This window comes from Cebus imitator, unplaced genomic scaffold (genome assembly GCF_001604975.1).
Source record: "Cebus imitator isolate Cc_AM_T3 unplaced genomic scaffold, Cebus_imitator-1.0 Scaffold894, whole genome shotgun sequence".
Lineage (NCBI taxonomy): Eukaryota > Metazoa > Chordata > Mammalia > Primates > Cebidae > Cebus > Cebus imitator.
The window spans coordinates 40,687-64,121 of record NW_016108209.1 but is presented as its reverse complement, the minus strand read 5'-3'; the positions used below and the strand labels follow the sequence as shown (position 1 = coordinate 64,121).

At 37.6% G+C, this 23,435-nt stretch overlaps 1 protein-coding gene across 5 annotated transcripts in view; it reads right to left on the bottom strand.

Moving 5' to 3' along the window:
- The window catches only part of CHM (CHM Rab escort protein), a 183,056-nt gene that overhangs the window by 123,606 nt on the left and 36,015 nt on the right, over positions 1–23,435 (bottom strand). Inside the window, exon 1 of one of the 5 annotated variants that reach the window (XM_037735672.1) lies at positions 5,398–5,461. The exons of the other annotated variants lie outside the window; for them this stretch is intronic. Within the exon in view, the coding sequence (XP_037591600.1) occupies positions 5,398–5,432 (35 nt within the window). The 5' untranslated portion in view covers positions 5,433–5,461. Of the gene's footprint in view, positions 1–5,397; positions 5,462–23,435 lie in introns of those variants that run through there. 5 annotated transcript variants of the gene reach the window in all.

The following is a 23,435-nucleotide window of genomic DNA, read 5'->3' as shown; positions in this document are numbered from 1 at the left end:
CTTCGGACTTTGGAGTGTCCAACCCATCCCATGTCAGAACCAGTCCTCCCAGCCCAGCACAGCTGCTCTACAAAAATGTGGCCAGTCTGCTTTTTTAGGGGGCTCTCTAATCTCATTCCTCCTCACTGGGCAGGACCTCTGAACTACAGCCTCCAGCCACCCCCACCAGTGTTCTCCAGCCAAAACGAAATTTGAAGCCTCCCTGGAACATCGCATCCAGAGGGAGAAGTGGGCCACCATCTTTGCTGTTTCAGCAACTTAGCCCTTCCCTCCCTTAGAGCTTTGGAGAGTTCAAGCCAGGGCAGAAGTGGTCCCCAATCAAAGCACAGCTGCTCTATGAAAATGTGGCCAGACTACTTTTGTAAGTGGTCCCCAATTCCAATCCTCCTCACTGGGTGGGACCTCCCAACTGGGTTATCCAGCAGCCCTCACCAATGTTCTCTGTCCAACGGAGGTTTGAAACCTCCCTGGAAGGAAGCTCCCAGAGGGAGGGGTGGGCCACGATCTTTGCTCTTTGGGTGACGTAGCCATTCCAGCCTTTGGGCTTTGGAGAGTCCAAGCCAAACAGGAACAGAAGCGGTCTGCCAGCACAGCATAGCTGTTCTACAAAAACGTGGCCAGACAGCATTTCTTAAGTGGTTTCTCATTCCCATTCCTCCTTATGAGGCAGGATCTCCCAACCAAAGTCTCCAGCCACCTCCTACAGGTGACTTCAGGCTGGCAAGTCCACATCTCCCTCAGATGGATGTCCCAGAGGGAGGGGCAGGCCACCATCTTTGATACTTCACAGCTTTCATTGTTGACACCTCCAGGTACTGGAAAATCCAAGGTCATTAGGAACTGGAGCAGGCACCCAGCATACCATAGCAGCCCTACAGAAAAGCGGCCAGACTGCTACATGAGAGCCTGTTCCCATATCTCCTCACCAGGTAGGTCCTCCAGGCCTGGATCACCAGCCATCCTCACCAGAGCTATTAAGCCGGTAGCAGCTCAGGGACTCCCAGTAGCAAACAAAAGTCTCTCTGCCACTGCCTCTGCAATAGAAGTTCCCTTGCTACCCTCGGACTAACGAAGAAGCAAAAACCTTAAAGTGCCTTACCCAAACCTCCAACAAGCTGCAGTCAATAGTAAAAGGGGTCAGTCCATTTCCCATGGGTCCCACCCACCCCCCACTGTTTGTCACTAGAGAACACCCAGGTTGAGCCCAGAGCGCAGACCCTGGACTGCTCACACTGAACAACTGCTGATCTGCATCTCTCTGGGTTGGAGCCCCCAAGACACAAGTAAAAGACGCTTGGACAAAACCACTACTAAGGTCCCTTACTCTGCTGCCTCCAAGTTATGGAAAAAAACATAAACTCTGAGATCATCCCAGAGCTTCAGTGGGCAGCCCAGGAGCACCAAGCCATAATTAACAACCAGCACTCAAGGGGAAAAGGAACCCACACTTTCAGAGCATTGATAGGGGACATGGCTGCAACCGTGAGGAAACATAGCAGAGGCACACAACCAAGCAAGAGTCTACCAACTGACTAGTACCTTTAATTGCCACCTACTAGATGACATGCTAAAGCTTCAAGACCAAAAATACTCGCTAACATACCCCTCTCTGAAACCAAAGACAAGATGTCAGCTTCCAAAAAAGACAGTGCACAAAGCCTCGGCCCTGTGAAAATAACCAGAAAAGAAGTCTATTGACTATACTTAATCAACATTGCAGTTAAAGAACACCCACAGGCAGATATGAGAAAGAACCAATGCTCGAACTCCAGTAACTCAAATAGCCAGTGTGGTTAGTCCTTCAAACGACCACACTAGTTCTTCAACAAGAGTTCTTGACCAGGCTGAGTTGCCTGGAACGACAAAAATACAATTCAGAATGTAGAAAGAAATGAAAATCTTCGAGATTCAGGAGGATAGAGAAACTCCACCCAAAGAAGCTAATAATCACAATAAAACAATACAGGAGTTGAAGGATGAAATAGCTGAAATATAAAAGAACCTAACAAATGTGACAAAGCTGAATAACACAATACAATAATAACACAATGCAACCACAAGTATTAACAGCAGAATAAACCAACCTGAGGAAAGAATCTCAGAACTTGAAGACTGGTTCTCTAAAATAAGACGGACAAAAATAAAAAGATATAAACAAAACCACTGAGAAGTATGGAATTATGTAAAGAGGCAAAATCTATGAATCACTGGCATCCCTGAAAGAGGCAGGCAAAAAGCAAACAACTTGGAAAATATCTTTCAGGATATCTTCCATGATAATTTTCCCAATCTTGCTAGAGAGGCCAACTGTCAAATACAGAAAATACAGAAAATCCCTGCAAGACTCTATACAAGATGCTCATCCCCAAAACACGTAATCATCAGATGTTCCAAGGTTAAAATGAAATAAAGAACATTAAGGGTAGCTAGAGAGAAAAAGCACCCCATTAGGCTAAGAGTGGTTCTCACAGCTGAAACTACTCAAGCAAGAAAAGATTGAGAACCTATATTCAATATTCTTAAAGAAAAAGATTTGCAACCAAGAATTTCAATGAAGACAGGAAAAACCATTCAAAAGATCAATGAATCCAGGAGTTGGCTTTTTAAAAAAATTAATAAGACAGGCCATTAGATAGACTTAAAGAAGAAAAGAGAAAAGATCCAAATAAACACAATTAGAAATGATAAAGAGATGGTGCCACAGACCCCACAGAAATATAAATAATCATCAGATGCTACTATTACCACCACTATGCATACAAACCAAAAAACATAAAAGAAATGGATAAATTCCTGGACACATACTCCCTCCCAAGACTGAACGAGGAATAAACTGATTCTCTGAACAGACCAATAACAAGCTTTGAAATGGAATCAGAAATAAATAGCCTACCAACCAAAAAAAGCCCAGGACCAGATGGATTCACAGCCAAATTCTATCAGATGCACACACACACAAAAAGAGCTGGACCATTCCTACTGAAACTATTCCAAAAACAAGGAGAAGGAGGGACTCCTCCCCAACTCATTTTATGAGGCCACCATTATCCTGATACAAAAACCTGGCAGGGATACAACAGAAAAAGAAAACTTGGGGCCAATATCCTTGATTGAATATTGAGATAAAATTCCTCAACAAAATACTTGCAAATAGAATCCAGCAGCAAATCAAAAAGCTAATTCACCATGATCAAGCAGATTTCATCCCCGGGATGCAAGGTTACTTCAACATACACAAATCAATAAATGTGATTCATCACATAAATGGAACTGCAAAAACCATGTTTATCTCAATAGATGGAGAAAAAGCGATAAAATTCAACACTCATTCATGTTAAAAACTCTCAGCAAACTAAATACTAAAGGAATACATCTCAAAATAACAAGAACCATCTATGACAAACCCACAGACAACATCATGCTGAATGGGCAAAAGCTAGGATTCCCCTTGAAAAATGGCACGAGACAAGACTGCCCTCTCTCATGACTCCTATTCAACACAGTATTGGAAGTCCCAGCCAGAGCAATTAAGAGAAAGAGATAATGGGCATCCAAAAGAAAGAGAGGAAGTCAAACTGTCTTGGTTTGCAGACTACATGATTCTGTATCCAGAAAACCCCAGTCTCAACCCAAAAGCTCCTTCAGCTGATAAACAACTTCAGCAAAGTTTCCGGATACAAAATCGATGTACAGAAATCACTACCATTCCTATACATCAGTAACAGGCAAGCTGAGAGCCAAATCAGAAAGGCAATTTCATTCACATTTGCTACGAAAAGAATAAAACACCTAGGAATACAGCTAACCAGAGAAGTAAAAGTTCTCTACAATAAGAATTAGAAACCAATTCTCGTAGAAATCAAAAAAGACACAAACAAATGAAAAGACATTCCATGCTCATGAATAGGAAGAATCAATCTCATTAAAATGGCCATATTGCCCAGAGCAATTGACAGAGTCAATGCAATTCCTATCAAACTACCAACAACACTGTTCACAGAACTAGAAAAAAACTACTTTAAAATTATGTGTAACCAAAAAATACCCAAATACCCAAATAGCCCAACTTCAAACTATACTACAAGGCTATAGTAACCAAAACAGTATGGTACTGGTACAAAACCAGGTGCATAGACCAATGGAATAGAATAGAGAACCCAGAAATAAGGTCACCCACCTATGACCATCTGATCTTTGACAACACTGACAGAAAGAAGCAATGGGGAAAAGACTCCCTGTTAAATAAGTGGTGTTGGGATAACAGGCTAGCCATATGAAGAAGACTATCTGGACCCCTTTCTTATATCATATACAAAAATCAACTCAAGATAGATTAAAGACTTAAATGCAAAACCCAAAACTATTAAAACACTGGAAGACTACCTAGGCAATACCATTCTGGACGTAGGAACAGGCAAAGATTTCATAACAGAGATACAAAAAGCAATCATAACAAAAACAAAAATTGACAAGTGGAATCTAATTAAACTTAAGAGTTTCTGCACAGCAAAAGAAACTATCAACAGAGTAAACAAACAACCTACAGAATGGCAGAAAATTTTTGCAAACTATGCATCTAACAAACATCTAATATCCAACATCTAAAAAGAACTTCAACAAATTTACAATAGAAAAACAAACAATCCCATTAAAAACTGGACAACGTACATGAACACTTCTCAAAAGAAAACATACATGCAGTCAATAGCATATGAAAAAAAAAAGCTCAATATCGCTGATCATTGGAGAAATGCAAATCAAAACCACAATGAGATAACATCTCACACTAGTCAAAAAGGCCATTTCTAAAATGTCAAAAAAATAACAGATGCCAGGCAGGCTGCAGAGAAAAGGGAACATTTGTACAATGTTGGTGCGAGTGTAAATTCAAACACTGTGAAAAGCGGTATGACAATTCTTCAAAGAGCTAAAAGCAGAGCTACCATCCAATCCAGGAATCTCAGTACTGGCTATATACCCAGAGGAATATAAATAATTCTACCATAAAGACATGTGCATGCAATTGTTAACTATAGCACTATTCAAAATAGCTAAGACATGGAATCAACTTAAATGCACATCAATGACAGATTGGAAAAAGAAAATGTGGTATATATATACCATGGAATACTATGCAGCTATAAAAAAGAACAAGACTTTTGGTTTGCTAAAAGAACAAGTCTTTTGCAGGAACATGGATGGAGCTGCAGGTTATTATCCTTAGCAAACTAATGCAGGAGCAGAAAACCAAATACTGTGTGTTTTCACATATAAATGGAAGCTAAATCATGAGAACTTATGAACACAAAAAAAGCAACAGTGGACACTGGGGTCTACTTGAGGGTGAGAGGAGGAAGAGGAGCAGAAAAGATAACTTTTGAGTACTGGGCTTAATACCTGGTTGCTGAGATAACGTGTACAACGAACCCCATCACACGAGTTTACCTGTGTAACAAACCTTCACATGTACCTGCAGACCTAAAAGTTAAAAAAAAAAAAAAAATGTAGAAAACATGGTTTTAATCTTTTGAAAGCTTCGCATAACTTATTCAGAATGCCACTTAAGGTTTTCCAGAAAAAATAAGGAAATGAGTTTACACAACTATCCATTAACTCTAATCAAGAAGATAACAGAAAAAAAAAAAAATAGTACTGAAACTCACTCAAGACATTTCTCATCCTTTACATGGTGTTTAATGTTAAAGCAATTATCACTTTGCTTAATATCTCTTAACAGAAAAAAAAATATATTACAGGTAGACTCAAAGAAAGTTGAACTATATGAGAAAGCTGAGCATTAAACCCATTAACTAGAGCTTATTAATTAAATCCTAACAATCTTCTTTTCCACTGTGCATCATAATTAAAATTCAGTATTGAATATTCAGCAGCAGGCATAGTTAAATGCTATTAAACTACATATTGTATTGCGAAATGGCTTCTGTAAGTAAGTCCAAGAACAGTGACAAAAGATGAAGCTACTGACATTCAAGCATGTTCATCTGGGAACCATTGTAATTATTAAGAAATTAGGAGCTGAAAATGTTTTCAGGCAGGTAGCTGATGCGATCCAAGGTTGCTAGATGGGAACAGGAACAGCATAGCTCAACTTCAGACGGTCCTATTCATTCACTGCTCCTATAATTCCTTTTCCTAGAGTAGCAGTAATACCATCTTCCACTGACAGCAATTTTAATTTCCCAACTTGTTTTTACAACTATTTTCTCAGATTCTTCTGGCAAGCTTGTGAGGCAGACAGAAGGGGAGTTATTTCATAGATGAGGACATTATGATTTGTCTGTGCAGAGTTTAGTCACTAGTCAGGGCCACGCCGTTACAATTTGCAGAACTACAATTAAAACTTGGTTCTTTTGAACTCTAATCCTGTCCATTACAACATATAAATTCCCCAATTTTTAAGCTGGCTAGCACCATTTAGCCCGTAAGACATTATAATGGTAGCCGAAGTTTAATGAAGTTAAACACTTAATTGAATAGTACCTGGTCCTGATTACTATATTAACCTTTTCTAAAATGCACCCCATCAAAATGAGCTATTAATAGGTGTTCCAAGAAAAGAAAAAGAACAATGACAAAATAGATTTAAAAGATTTAACAAGCAACAAAAAAGATTTGTTTATGGGATGGCTTCTCAGCACCATTAAACATGTTAATGTCTGTTATAGCTCTCCAAGAGGGAATTGTTGCAGTAGGCAGAATTTCTCAAATTCAGTTAATCAACAAACATGTTTTTTTGTTTGTTTGTTTGTTTTTTAAGTATATTGATGGATTAGGGCTTAATAGAGCATATGTTGAGAAATGCTGGCTTAATCCATGTTAAGTAGAACAAGAAAAATAGGGTACTAACTATATTGAGTTTGGCATTTTATATTCACTATTCTCACAAGAATCCAGAGATTGGTGCTACAATTATCCCCATTTTACAATTAGGGAAAAACAACACAACTGTGAAGCTGAGCTAGGAAATGGCAAAACCCACATTTAAGCACAGGGACTATCAGGCACAAAAGCCCCTCCTTTTTCCACTAAATACACTGTCTCCTATAATTTACAAGATTAGAATCTTTAAATTATAAACATAAGCATACAATACAAATCCTGGAATCTGACTTACTATAAGTAAAGGCAGTGGGATATATTTATAAACAGTAGATGGAATGAAATCTAGTTTTTATTTTGTTACTCCAAACCATCTGGATAATAACTAATAACTCCATGGCTATGACTACTCTAATATCAGAACTGGGGAAACTATTCATTTCTAGGATCTAAAATACAACCAATTTTATTGCTTATCTCACATTTAATGTGCACAGGTATCTTCCCATATCTGGTAAGAATAGGAAAATAATAGCCTGGCATGTCTACTAGTATTGATTTGCCAGCTATCATTAAGTACAAAGTATTATGCACATTAGAGAGGCTCTATTTCATTTAAATTTGGTACTACAGAGTCATGACATGTCACTATCTCCCTGGTGACAAATAATAGAATAGGCTAGAAAATATACTGGACTTACTCTGTAGACAAATTCTCATTTACTGTAAGTTCTACATACTTGCTACACAAGAAAGCTGAGTTCCTTTCACCATCTCCTCATTCCAAGACCAAGGAAAGCGAGCCTCTATGATACAGTATGCAGAAGCAATTCTAATGTCAGGGAGGAAGACCAGTACCTTATTTGCTTTTATCAATTGACAAACCAAAAGCGTATATATATATTTCTCATGTACAATATGTTGTTTCGAAATGTTACTTGGTTTTAAGAGAGTCCTATGAATCTACAAGTAGTTGCTTTGGCAATCAGATCTGTCTGCCAGAAAGAAATAACCAGACTGCGTCCCCAATCATTAGGGCTGGAGAGAAATCTTTCTATGTTTCAAGTTAGTAGTCATTCCACACTAGTCCACCCACTCAAATCCATTTATAGACAACTAAGGCAGATAGATAAACAATACACAAAGGTTGCCCTCAATTTTTGTTTCCTTCTGTGATCTCATCTGTTTCCACTGATTCAATTATCACTTCTCTGCTGATGACTCACTAATTGGTATCTCCAATCTGGGCCCCTCTGGTGAGCTCCAGACTAAAATCTACTTCTAGTTGGTTGAAAACATAGATCATGAGTCATGGGCTTACTGGACACCTCCCTTCACTAAAAGTCCAAGATGTACTTTAATCTCTACATGTCCAAAAGACAAATTTATTATCTGTCCTACACCCCCAACTTGGTCATCATTTGGGTTTCCCTATCTCAGTAAACAGCAACACCAACCTTACAGCCGCCTATGCAAAAAAAAAAAAAAAAATCTTAAACTTACTCATCATTCCTTCCTCACATGTCAATTCTAGCTAATTTCTTAAGCCCCTTCTATCCTTGCTATCCCTACCACTGCTGCATTATTTCACGCCCTCACTACCTCTTATCTATTGCAATAGTCTTATCAAAGGTTTCCCTGCCTGTAATTTCTTCCCCTTCCAATTCAGTCTTCATATTACTGCCATTATGATCAGGTGTTGGCAAACCATATTATGCTATTCCTGGCTTAAAAATGTTTAATGGCTCACTAATGTTTCTAGAGTAGAGTCCAAAATCCTTAGCATTGCTACAAGATCCTTCAAACCTTAGTGCCAGTCTAACTCCCCAGTCTTATCCCTGGCCATTGCCTTTCTCTGCCAAGCATCAGCCACAACTGCACACTCAACATTGCTTGAGTGAGCCAAGTGCCTGCATTCCTCTCTGCTTTTATTAGTGCTATTGCCTATGCCCAAAATGCTATTCTACCATAAAACTAACGATGGAATTAGTAAAAACAGACAGAACTACTCAAATCCAGTATCATCTCCTCTGTGCAACCTTCAACTCTTCAGAAAGAACCGATCCCTGTGCGTCCATACCTTTGCATATGCTTCTATTAGAGTTTTGTCATGCTGTCTTATAATTAGATTGCATGAATGCTTCCTGTGATTATACTGAGAGCAACTTAAGGGCAAGGATAGTAGCTTAGTCATCTCTGAATCCTTAATGCATAATAATTATGGTTAACTAAGGGAATTATTACCATTAACGCAATAATATTAATCAAGGCTTTGGCAGCAGACAAATCTGGATTCAAATCCTACTCATGCCATTTACTAGCAGTGTGACCTCAGTCAATAATTTTACAGAAGTTACTCTAAAACTCATTTTCTTTACCTGTAACAGAAAGTATTTAAAACAATGCCTAGCATATAGTAAGTTATCAACAGCATCATTACCATCCTCTTCTCCTTGAAAATGTGGACACAGAAGAATGTACCCACAGGAGTTTCCAGTACCCTTTGCAGGCAATTAACACAGTCCAGTGCCAGTCAGGCATTGCTACATTCACTGACAAGCCTGGGAAGGAAGGAGACAAACAGAAACCAAAATGGGAACACAGCTGAGAGGACAGAAATGACAGATCAAAGGATTAAGGACTGCTTATTCCCTCTCCTTTTCTCCTAGCCTCTACTTCAGAGTATTCGCGGTTCCTTAAATTGAACTCTTCCTTTGTCATGGAAGGAAAAATTAAACTCCATTTTCACTAATGGGAAAAATAGCAAAATTAGAATGTCAGAAGAAAGCTTAAAGCTTTATTGCTGCAGAGTATACTGTCAGCTGTGAACCTGATTACCATTCTTCGACTACACCCTCCCAACAGTTGGTAGGGATAGTTGCCATTTCAAAGTAAAAGCAAACCATCAAGCCATCATTCTCAGCAAACTGACACAAGAACAGAAAACCAAACACCACATGTTCTCACTCATAGGTGGGTGTTGAACAATGAGAACACGTTGACTCAGGGAGAGGAGCATCACACACTCGGGGCAGTTGGGGGAGGCTAGGGGAGGGATAGCAGGAGAAATGCTGGATATAGTCAAAGAGGGAATAGAGGCAGCAAACCACCTGGTTATACACGCACCTACGCAACAACCCTGCATGACCTGCACATGTACCCCAGAACCTAAAGTAAAATAAAAATAAAAAATAAAAATTAAAAAAAACTAAAAACAAAACAATGAGGAAAAATATAAGAGAAAAATCTTTCTGTTTGTTTATTTTTGAAAGAACAAGGATAGTAAAGAAATTGTTCAAGGGGAGAAGGGAGTGGTATATAGAAGCAGTACATTCAATTACCTTTGCTTCTATTTTTCTAGTCATATAAAAGCTGTCCTAATTCAAATAAACAAGTCAAAACAGTATCTAGAGAGAAGCTGATGTTTCACAATTTCCCCATTAAGAGCTGTCTCAATCTGGTCTCTGTTTGAGCCCTATGGGAAAAAAATTCTCTCCTCATGCAGGAACTATAATATCATTTGCAAATGAAGCTCCTGAAATTTGCAATGTCAATTTGGATTTCAGTGACCTAAAAATATAATGGCATTTGGTTTAAGATCATACAAATACATGAATTACTTTTCAATATTTTTCCCCCTCTGCCCTCCAAAATAGAAGATGAAAACATTCGTTATTTTTAAAAAGTTTTTGTTAAACCTGCTACATTTTATTATCAGATCTTGCCAGCCACACCTCAACTTTTTATAGCTAAGTCACTGGACCCTCACAGTGACCCTTTAAAGTAAGTTTTTCACTAAACCCATTTCAGAGTTGAGGAAAACAAGACAAGTCACTTAACTAATCAGTGACAATGTCATAACTTATATCTCCTGGCCATCAAACCCAGTATTTGTGTCTTTTTCAACCCTACAACTTATCTTTGAGAAAAGAGAACAAGCTTTTGTTGTCAAATGGACCTAGTTTTAAAACCCGGTTCTTTCCCTTAATACGCATGTGATGTTGGACCACTTATTTCAATTCTCTGAGTTTGTTTCCTCATCTGCAAAAGGAGGAAAATTATACTTATTTTAGGGAAATGTAATTATTAAATATGTTAAAACACTTGTAAAATACCTAGTAGAGCACCAAGGAACTGTTCAGTAAATGGTAGCTATTATTACATCATGTTGGCTTCAACGGCTTACAACTTGAATACTAGATTAGGTTCAAGAAATGAAAATCACTTTCACTCATAAATTAGTTTCACAGACATCATAAAATCTGTCTTCAACATGGCGGGAAGTGAAGGAGAAATCTCCGGTAACACTGATTCTTTGAAACTTACACATTGTTCTCACCCTTACAGGGTTGTACTATTTATTTATCTAAACAGGTAATTTCTTCTAAGTGAAGCTATTTTTACTTTATTCCCCTATCCCATCATGGTAGTCTTAAATCTAAAACCTTTAAAATACTTATCTTTGAGTTACCTTATTCACATATATATGATTATTTTGGTAGAAGAGAAAGAGCCATTTTATTTTACTTTTGCCTTAAAGAAAATATGAACTAACCAACCTTAATTTCCAAACAAGTCACTAAAAAGAAACTTCACAGGAATAGCTGTTGAATCAATACTGTTTTCTTTAGAGCAAATAATACTTGAGCATCTACACAAAGTATTTTTGTCCTTTCATTACTGAAGCAGGGCATCACAACTAAATTTCTCACCTAATTCTACATATGTACAGTTAATTTCCAAGGCAGAAAAATAGCATAAAATTGACTTGACAAATATAAATGCAATTTCTGAGATGAGTCAATGAGGTAGAGCTTTTTCCAGGCACAAAAATCTGACTCTACTAAAAAATCAACTAGCTCTTTCCATTAAAGGATTAAAGAAGAAAATAATTCCAGCTCTCTATGAAAGGAAAATAAATCTTGGGACCCCAAACTCACTAAGCCAAAGGAAAAAGTCAAGCTTGGAACCGGGTAGTGCAGACCTGCTTTCCATTTGGTTGCTAAGTAAGATGGCTATGAAGATAAAAAGCAACAAACCTCCCTCACAATTTGCCCACAAGGGAATTCCTCCTATATCTTTACCCTAAAACAGTTCTGCAGCACTTCACCCTAACAATGTAAACTGATAGCTTATCTTCCCAGGTGCAGCACAAAGGAAAGAGAATTCAAAGTCACTCTTCTGCTCACCTAAGACAAATACATATCTGATTGCTTCCTCCGCCCTATTGTCTGCATTATCTTATGTAAAAATGTAGATTCACTGAGCCAGATGAAGGCATGAGAGGCTATTTCCTCTACCCTCAACACCCCCACCACACACACACACACACACACACACACACACACACACACACAAACACACACGATACTGTGTATTCAGTGAAGGCTGATCAAAGATTCAAAAGGATGCAAACTTTTTATCTATGGACACATTTTTTAAAGATTTTTCTTCCCTCAACATCTGCCCTTTCCCCGTCAAACACTGAAGCCCTCAAAATCATCTTTGGAGAAAGGCATAGACCTACCTCCCAGGCACATGTCCTTAACTTTGGCAAATAAACCTCGTAATATAATTAAGACTTGCCTCTGTCATTCCCTTTTATTTATATTTCAAACGTTTTCAGAGTGTCATATTGACAGTGAGAAGTCAATAAGGGATTATGGCATTGTGGCCACTCCCATTCACTCCACCCTCCTACCACCCAATCTAAATGATGCCCCTATTATTCTTTAGTAGCATTCCCCTTTATTCCTTCATAGTGCAGTTTATAATATAAAATTTGAGCATGTTTAATGTCTAATGTCTATACCCCTTAGGGTCCAAGGTCCATTGAAAAGGGCAGGGTCATAGTCTGTTTTACTGTTCACCTCAATAATAAGGAACTAGAAAAGAATATAACCATAACTGGTTTTACAACTGGTTTCTAATTATATTATAATTTCTATATTTCTTGCGAATTGACAATTATTGACAAGGTATAGGGTCCCCCACTTGAATGTCACAACATAACCAACAATGACATGTAGGAAAACGGATTGTCAATACAATGTCAAGTCAATGCTGGAGAAAAAGTCAACACAAAAAGCCCCTATTCCACTTTCCCCACCACTACTATCTACCCTACCTTACAAAGCCCTGAAAGAAGAAATTCTAACTCTCCCTTAAAAGTGAAGGAGCTGGCTGGGCCAGGTGGCTTACACCTGTAATCTCAGCACTTTGGGAGGCGGAGGTGGGCAGATCATTTGAGATCAGGAGTTCAAGACCAGGCTGGCCAACATGGTGAAACCCAGTCTCTACTAAAAATACAAAAATTAGCTGGCATGGTGGCACGCACCTGTGATCCTAGCTACTGGGGAGGCTGAGGCAGGAGAATTGCTTCAACCCAGGAGGCAGAGGTTGCAGTAAGCTGAGATCGCCCCACTGCACTCCAGCCTGGGAGACAAGAGTGAAACTGTGTCGCAAAAAAAAAAAAAAAAAAAAAAAAAAAAAAAAAAAAAAAAAAAAAAAAAAAAGGAAGAAGCTACAAGAAATCCTCATAATCTTCAGCAGCACAATAGAGACTTCAAGCTACACTTTAAAATGACTGTTAGCCATAGCTCTACAGCTCCTAAGAAATCTATTGAGAAGAATTTTCTTTATACATTCCTATATGATCTCATTTAGTTTTGTAGCTTTAGTCAACTATTTATTTGTAAAAAAAAATAAATAAATAAATAACTTTTTATTATTCTTTCACTGAGTACTACAACATAATATTACTAAATAATATTCTTAAATGGGCAAATACAGAGAGGCTATGGTGAGATACTATTACGACATATTTTCACTGCATCAATTCACTTCATTTTATCCTTTCGCTCATACATTCCTTCTTCTGTCATGAGACTTTCTTAAGTCCCCAGGACAGAACATAACAAACTATAATGAGTCTCTTCAGAGTCGTATGTGGGAAGGATAATGTATATTTTTCATTTTTCATGTATGCAGATGTCCCTTGACTTATGATGATATAACATCCTGACGAATCCACAGTAAGTTAAAAATATCATAAATCAAAAATGCATTTAATATACCTAGCCTACTGAACACCAAAGCTTAGCCTAGCCTACCTTAAACATGTTCAGAATACCTACATTGGACTACAGTTGGGCAAAATCATCAGGCAACACTGTAGAGTATCAGCTATTTACCCTTGAAATCACATGGCTGCCTTGAAGCTGTGACTGGCTGTCACTGCCTAGCATCACAAGAGGGTATCATATTGCATACTGCTAGCCCAAGAGAAGATCAAACTTTAAAATTTGAGATATGATTTCTACTGAATGAGTATTGCTTCTGTACCATCAAAAAGTTGAAAAACTGTAAGTCAAATCATTATAAGCTGGGGAAAATCTATATTGGCAGTCTCTTGGGAGTGGTATATGGGAAGGATGACATGTATATTTTTCATATATATATGCATATGTGCTTGTAATATATAGATATATACACTGCTTAAATTCTTATGACAAGCCTATGTATATTTTATAATTACAGAAAAAGACTTTTCTTCAAACCAAGGAACAAACAAACAAAAAACTCCTGAGACAAAGATAATTGATCATTTTTCTTTATCACAATTCCTAACTAGTCACAACTCCTACCTAGAAAAGAAAAATTCATTTGTCAGACTAAGGAGAAATCTAGCCCAGGGACCGACAGACATATAAAAGTGACATCGTCAATTCTTAATATAAGATAATACTATTTAGATGAATATGCTTACTTGGTGAAATTATTAAAACATAACAATGTTTTCAACTTTTAGGAATAATACGGTTAATATGGAAGATTTAAAAATCAAAAACTGTATTTATGACAATTATTTGGACCCATGTCATAAATTCACCAAACACTTAGTATAATGACATTTAAAGACCCCATATATTAAGTATTCTCTTTTTAATAATGACTAAGAAAAACTGAATCTAAATGAATTCAGTTAGTATATATATGAAGGTAGTATATAACAGAAAGTGAAAACTGATATTAAAAAAATATAAAACCAAATGGCATATATGATCAGAAAAAAGGATCAATTGAGGTCATGTCAATGAACAATTATTGATAGAAGCACATTTTGTTTAAACTTCTGTGCTTACTACGCTTCCCTTTAACAACTTCAAGTTTAAAGTAAATGTCAATCTCTACATTTAAGAACTGCAAATTGCTCTTTTAAATCACAACATTCTTTAAATTTCACATGTCAGCAGCTTATTAATATTTACAGTAATTGTAGGCCTCTGGAAAAAAACTACAGATTTCATTTACTGAGTCAGACACATGGCACACAAAAATAGAGCTCCTTCAATTACAATATAGCAGAAGTTAACTTTAGTTTAAAATATGTCTATAGAAATTTATGGCAACACAACAATGAAGTGACTATTTTGAATAAGATTAGCTGCTGTTGATAATGACAGTTAGACAAGTGTTTATAAATCAACAGAGGCTGTACTTGATATTTACAGTGGGGCACTTCAGAATCATCAACCAACATCACTTGCATGGAATATAAATGCAAACAATGGCAAAAGGTTACAAGTACTAAGAAGATCTTCACAGTCATTAATGTAATACATGCACATAAAAAATCAAAGTGTATTTTTGTTTGCTGTTAGTCTTACAGTTTTTATCTCATTTAATATTCAATGTTTTCAAGTGAGAAAGACTTTAATGAAAATAAGAAAGATAACCCTACTCAACAGTTTTATAAGGATGAAATTATATTTCATCAGTTTAGGTTACTATTCTACTGGCTACCTAAGTAAATCTTCCTGGAAAAAAAAAGTAAGTTTCACCTAATTCCTTACTATAACTTTCAGTTTTATTGAGGTACAGAAATTATACAAACTCAATAAGTCAAATTGACTTTGTGACAATTGTTTAGAGAAAAACAAAAAGATCAGTAAGTAGCAGAGCCATTATGGAAAACAGTATGAAGGGTCCTCAAAAAACTACAAGTAGAATTAGCATATGATCCAGCAATCCCACTGCTGGGAATATATTTTTTTAAAAAAGGAAATCCGTATATTAAAGAGATATCTATACTCCCATGTTTACTGCAGCACTATTCACAAGAGCAAAGATATGGAATCAACTTTAATGTCCATTAATGGTTTAACGGATAAAGAAATGTGGCATATATACACAATGAAGTATTATTCAGCCTTAAAAAGAATTAAGTCCTGTCATTTTCAGCAACATGGATGGCACTGGAGGTCATTATGTTTAGTGAAATAAGCGACGCACAAAAAGACAAATATCTCATGTTCTCACTCATATGTGGGAGTTCAAACAGTGGATGTCATGGTAGTAGAGAGTACAATGATGGTTACCAGAGGCTGGGAAGGAAAAGGGAGCAGGGGGCATGAAGGAAAGTTGGTTAATGGGTACAAAAACACAGGTAGACATAATAAGTTCTGGTATTTGATATTAGAGTAGGGAAATTACAGTTTACAATAATTACGTATTTCAAAATAGCTAACAGAGAAGAATTTTAATGTTTCCAACAAAAAGATAAATGTTTAGGGTAATAGATTTCCCAATTAGCTTGGCTTGATCTTTATACATTGTATACATGTATCAAAATATCACATATATCCCAAAAATGCATATATACAACTATGATGTATCAATTTTTAAAAAATACAAGAAAAATATCATAAGACCATTTTACAAATACACAAATATGATAAAGATGTGGGACAATGCCTTTTTTCTAAAAATTAGACATTTATAAATAGAAACTACATGCATATATGAATGTTTACATTTTGTTCATAACAAGACACTGGGAACAGCTTAACATGCAACAGTAGAGAGATGGCTAAAGAAATCATGACATACTCATCTGCATAACAAATACTATACAGCCAGTATTAGGGAATTCTTGCATTGCTATACAGAAATATCTGAGGCTAGATAATTTATAAAGAAGAGAGGTTTAGTTGCCTCATGGTTCTGCAGACAGGATAAGAAGCAAAGTGCCAACATCCACTTCTGTAAAGGGTCTTAAGAAGCGAACAATCATAGCAGAAGGTGAAGGGGAAGCAGGCATCTCACATGATGAGAGTGGAAGCAAAAGAGCAAAGGGGTAGGTGCCACATACTTGTAAACAATCACGTGAACTGAGTGAAAACTAACTTATCACCAAGGGGATGGTGCTAAACCATTCATGAGGGATGCACTCCCAGGATCCAAACACCTCCTACCAGGCCCTACCTACTACATTGGGGATGACTTTTCAACATGAAATTTGGAGGGGACAAATATCTGAGCCATGTCACAGCCCATTACAATTAATTGAAAAACTATTTTTGACATGTGAAAGTATTGTTTAAAAAAAATTAACAACTACCTCTTCTGTAAGAAAACTGAATGCACTTAAGCCGGCTCCGTGGTATAATGATCAGCACCAGGGACTCTGAAAATTCCATGTAATTACAAGCAAAGACCATTACCTCTCTACCAAATCTCCCCTCTCCCACAGCTGGATGTAGACATACGGCAATCAAGCCAGAGATGAGTTTTACAACTCCATAAAACTATATGTAGATTATGACTAGTTTTTGTCCAAGAACTATGAGCAAAGATGATATAAGCCACTCCAGACCCAGGACTTAAAAGGACAAAGGTCTATCCGCTCTCTATCTCCTGTCTAAAAGCTGGAACCTGGGCAAACCTGTGACCCAGTTCAGGCTGTGCTAACAAAGAAAACCCTAAGGGGTGGTAAAGAAAATGAGATGAAAGGAACCAGAGTCCTCATGGTCTCTTCACATTTGTTTTAACCACAAAATATTTTCAGTTATTGTTTTTAAGCCATATTGTCTGGGTCTTTTTACGACAGCCCCTTATTCTTTCATTCTAACTAATGTAGTACGACATAGAAAAATGCCATAACTTACGTTCATAGCATTTATATTTTAAAAAGTCATAAAAGTATGCTTTTTATTGTTGTCCTCATGATCTAGCATACATGTATTATTTTGCAATAAACTTCAAAAGTATTTTAATAAATTTTAAAATATGAATCATTATTTAATTATTCTCTGATTCTCACTTTGCTACCTTTCCCTAATAGAGAAGACAGCTATTGTACAGACAGTTAAATATATAATATAAACGTTTATATGGGCTAAAAAAATCTCTAGAGTGGACTCAGCAAACATTTTCTATAAAGGATGAGTTAGTAAATATTTTAGGTTTTGCAAGCCATATGGTCTCTGTTGGAACTACTCAACACGGCCATTGTCTACCAAAAGCAGACACAGGCAATACAAAGATGAATAGACATGTCTGTGTTCCAATAAACTTTATTCACAAAAGCAAATGGACTGTGGGCCACAGTTTGCCAACCCCTTCAGAACATAGTCCTTATCGTACTATTTTTATAGTTCAGATTGTTTTAAAACATTAAAGAAAATAACAAGTAGCATTCATTCTCCAGGAGTGGAAAAAATCTTTAAAAAAATGAAAAGCTGAAAAGCAAATCAAACAAGTTCTGTGAAAACTTTTGTATACTGTTCTTCAAAGAAATGAAAAGTAAGCTTTCCTCTATACTACACTATCACCGAATAGCATTTGTGAAGTGTCTACTCTCAGATGGTGCTCTGTCAAGTAACAAAAGACAAGGAAAGTCCTTCGTATGACAAGATGATGCCAGGATATGTGCTAACTGTTGTTGTTCTAGCTGTGATGGTGAATTGAAAGGGTTAATTTATTTGCCTAATCTCCCATACAGTCAATGATATGCATCTGGTAAGATGGCCAGGGTTACAAATTCTGACCATGATCATGGAACAATGTAAGTCTGTGGTCCCACCAGTCATACGCTATTATATCGAGTCATACATCCAGAAAGTATTTACTGAGTACCTACTATGTGCCAACCATCTCAGAGCAGACAAAATATACACTTAACACAAGACTTCCGGCATTTCCTTCAAAGCAGCTCTCGTGGCTTAAAAGAAAGCTTACGCTAGGGGAAGCCAGGAGATAGCTTACAGTCGTCCCACATAAACACAAAATGTTCAATTTTCATGGGTCACCCCACCAAAAAAAAAATCTGGTATATTTTACATGTTATTCCACTATATATCCATATTTTAAATAATATTTTTAAATGTATTCTATTTAATTGAAAGTATCAATACAGGTTTATGGTTTTTAGTACGTATATATAGAAGTAGACAGGTAAAGAATGTGGATATATATGTATGAATATGTCAATACACATAAATACATTAACTAACCAACTCATATGACCTGGAAGCAATAACACCTAATAGAAATGAGCATACCCAGTGCTCAGATCTTGGTTTCTATATACTATTCTCACATACATTGAGGCAAGGCTCCTGAGTAAGTGATTGATTCTACAGCAAGAACCAGAAAAATAACAAATGAAGATGGAACACCTTGTGCTGTCAGAAAGAAAGTACTCAAACAGGATGGGACATTCAAAAGGACACAGGAATCAAAAGGAAAGAACTCAGATAAATCTAATCTAGAACAACTTGAGCAACAAAATAAACGAAAGTATTGGAATATAACCAACAGAATAAATAAATATCCATGAACCCATACTGATATAAATAAGTAAATAAATGGGGCAGAAGGCTCAGCTCCTCTTTACAGAATAATTGCTATAAATATACAAAGCTGAGAAAGGAAAACCTGAAAATCAGCATCGAAAATCACCACAGTGTATCTTGGGGAAGACTATCTGAGACTATTAACCACTAAATGCAAGGTGGTATCCTGGACCAGATCCTGGAAGAGAATAACAATTTTGAAAACATTGGTGAACTTCAAATAAGGCCTGTAGTTAATAGTATTCTACCAATACACCAATATTAATTTCTGAGTTTATAATTATACTATGGATATATAAGATATTAGCATTAGGGAAAGTAAAATTAAGTATATACAAAAACTATCTGTACTAATTTCACAACTTTTCTGTAAGTATAAACTTGGACCAATAAAAACTTTAATGTTTTCAATTTAATAAAATTTACACACCAGGCGGCAGATGCTCCAGTGTTTATACTGTGGCTTTACATTCCACTATCATCCCACCAAGTGCCAGAATACGACTACAGTTTCTTAGAAACATGTTTCTAGCCCATTCGAAAGTAGAACTTAATTGAGGAATATCCAAAAATATAACGTAATGATGTTGTATTTTGTCTATAAATTACAATTAGTTGGAGTAATACAAATCATCAACAGCAGAGTTAATGTGGTGTATTTCAAAGAATGCTGGAATAGGAACAAGATCTCAGTTTTGGCACCCATCCTGCTGTGATCTGTTCATTTGACACTGGGTTCACCTCAACTTTTTCATAAATGGATGACTCCCAATTGAACTAACATAAATTTATAAATCTATAGATGATCAGCAAAGGATCATTGCTTCCCTTGCACTAGGCAACTGTACTAGGCAATTGTAAATTACTACCAACAGCACAGTGGCTTGGCACATATAAATATTATTAAACTTTATTCATTTATCAAAGGTTTATTGAGGAATTGCTATATTCCAGGAACTCTTAGGCACTGAGAATATATAGATGTATAAGACATGATCCCTGATTTTTAAGAGTCTAACAGGGCAAACAGATATATAAACAATAATACAGTATGAAAAATATTATATTACAAAAACTCGCATGGTACTTGAAAGCACAAAGAGAAAAACTGATACTACTGGGATTATCAAATAAGGCATCATTAGAAAGCAGTATTTTAAATGGGTCCTGAAGGAGGAGAAAGAATTGTTCACATACAATGGGGACCAGCATAAAAAAGGCATAAAGATATGAGAGAATATATATTCAGACAGCATGGTGCATGGTGTCATGCTGCTGAGGCATGACTATAGGTGGAGGGGAAATTTTCCTTGAGAATTTATATGTAACTGTAAACTTGGAGCAGAAATAAATATAGTACTCTAATTTATACTATTCACATAAAACAGGAACCCTCAATTCTAGAAATAAACATTGCTCTGAGCCAAGGTGGTAGACAGAATGCTCCCCAAAGAAGCTCAAGTCCTCATCTTCAGAAGCTATGAATATATTATCTTACGAGGCAAAAAAGATTTTGTTAATGCGATTAAGTATCTTCACATGGGAAGATTATCCTGGATTATCCAGGCAGGCCCTAATGTAATCACAAAGTTCCTTAAAATGGGGAGGTAAAAAAATTCAACGGCAGAAGGAGATGGAATGAGAAGCAGAGTCTGAAGTGATACACTTGGAAGTTGGAGGAAGGGCCATAAGCCAAAGGATTCGGATGGCCTCTAGAAACTGGAAAAGATAAGAAAACTGATGTTCCCCTGGAACTTCCAAAACTAATGCAGCACTGCCTACACCTTGACTTCATCCCCCTATAAGGCTCATTTTGGATTTCTGACCTACAGAACTGTAAACGAATACATCTGTATTGGTTTTGGCCACTGCAGTTGTGGTAATTTATTATAGCAGCAATAGGAAACCAAGACCACTAGTAATAGTAGCGGGTGATGAGGCAAAAGAAAAAGCAAAAGCACTCAGTAGAGACATAGGGATCCCCTAGGCAAAGGGCCACTTAAGAGAAATTCAAAATTCAACATTTCAGGAGAAAAAGGCAGGAAAAATACTGACCCTAAAGATGGAGAGAAAATAACAAATCATACTAAACCCTCCAAAAATGTTATATAAGAGGAACGTGAAAATCGACTGGTGGCCATTGAACGGGCCCCAGTGACAAAAAGCAAAAACTCCTTATCTGAGGAATTTAAAGGGACCAAAGTCTACCTGCTGACCATCAAACAGGCCATCTGGAGGCTAAACTCCTTATCTAGGAATTTAGAAGTAATTAAACTTCCCTGGTATATAAAATTAATATCTGATTCCAGGCCTCTTTCAACTTCTGTAAGTAACTAAAATTTCTATACATCTCTGGAATGCCATGTTGAAACTCATTCTACAACACTAAGCTCCCACTTTTAGAACCATAAATATCCGTAAGGAAAAACCACCAGGGGAACGAACGCTCAGTGCTCTGCTTGAAGCACCCCACTGGAACTTTTTTGCAGAGTTCTTCCTTTCTAATAAACTTTCCTTTTTGAAACCTATACTGCTGTTGGCAAATTCTTTTTACCAACCCACGAGTCGACCACTTCCCAGTGCTGGGGCTCTGATACCTCAGCTGACAATATAATCGAAGTATGTAAAAGAGCCTATCGTTGGCGGCAGGGGGCAGACGAAGGCAGGCCTAGGCAGATAGGGGTAGGTCCCCAGAGAAACCCCACCTCCAAGCTGAAAAACAGTTTAAAGCCTGAAAGCCCAAGGTACAACTCAAATCCACAGACCAGACTGAAAATCTGTCTTCCTGTTTGGTGTGTTTTCCTCTGACTGATCCCCATCCTTCACCTATTTTACTTACATCTACCCTTTCCTAATTGCTTTTCTTTTTTTTTTTTTTTCTTCCTCTTTTTTTTTATTGTACTTTGAACTCTGGGATACATGTGCTTTTCTACACTGCTATGCCCAACTTTGAGTGGTGCCTTCCCTTTAGCCTTTCTTTGCATACTCACAAAGCAATCAGTATGCACTCCCCTATTCTGAGCCCATAAAAAAGCCCTGGATGCAGCCACGCTGAGAGAGAGAAACCACCCGGAGTCCCCTCTCCTCTGAGAACTGTTCCATCACTCAATAAAATTCTTCTCTGCCCATCCTCACTCTTCTGTCAGTATATCCCCGTTCTTCCTGAACGCGGGAAAAGAGCTTGGGAGCCTCCAAACTCAAGTACAATCTACAACACAGGTAGGCTGAGTGGGCGGGTCACCTCCAGCAGAAGGTTCAGGACCAGGCAAGCCCCAGGCAGTGGGGGTGTTGCTGGCCGTGGAGGTCCATGGTTGGCAAAACGGCCAAGAAAAATCCTGCGTCACTATAAAACAAGTATGCTTTATATGTTTTAAAACAATGAAATCGCCTGGGCATGGTGGCTCACGACCAATTCCAGCAATTTAGGAGGCACAGGCAGGCGAATAACGAAGTCAAGAGATAGAGACCATCCTGGCCAACATGGTGAAACCCCGTCTCTAGTAAAAATACAAAAATTAGCCGGGCGTGGTGGCACATGCCTGTAATCCCAGCTCCTCCGAAGCTGAGACAGGAGAATCCTTTGAACCTGGGAGGTAGAGATTGCAGTGAGCCAAGATCACAACTGCACTACAGCCTGGCGAAAGAGTGAGACTCCGTCTCTTAAAAAGAAAAAAACCGGCCGAGCGCGGTGGCTCCCGCTTGTAATCCCAGCACTTTGGGAGGCTGAGGCGGGTGGATCACCTGAGGTTGGGAGTTCGAGACCAGCCTGACCAACATGGAGAAACCCCGTCTCTATTAAAAATACAAAATTAGCCGGGCGTGGTGGCACATGCCTGTAATCCCAGCTACTCGAGAGGCTGAGGCAGGAGAATCGCTTGAACCTAGGAGGTGGCGGTTGCACTGAGCCCAGATTGCACTGCAGACTGCGCAACAAAAGCGAAACCCTGCCTCAAAAAA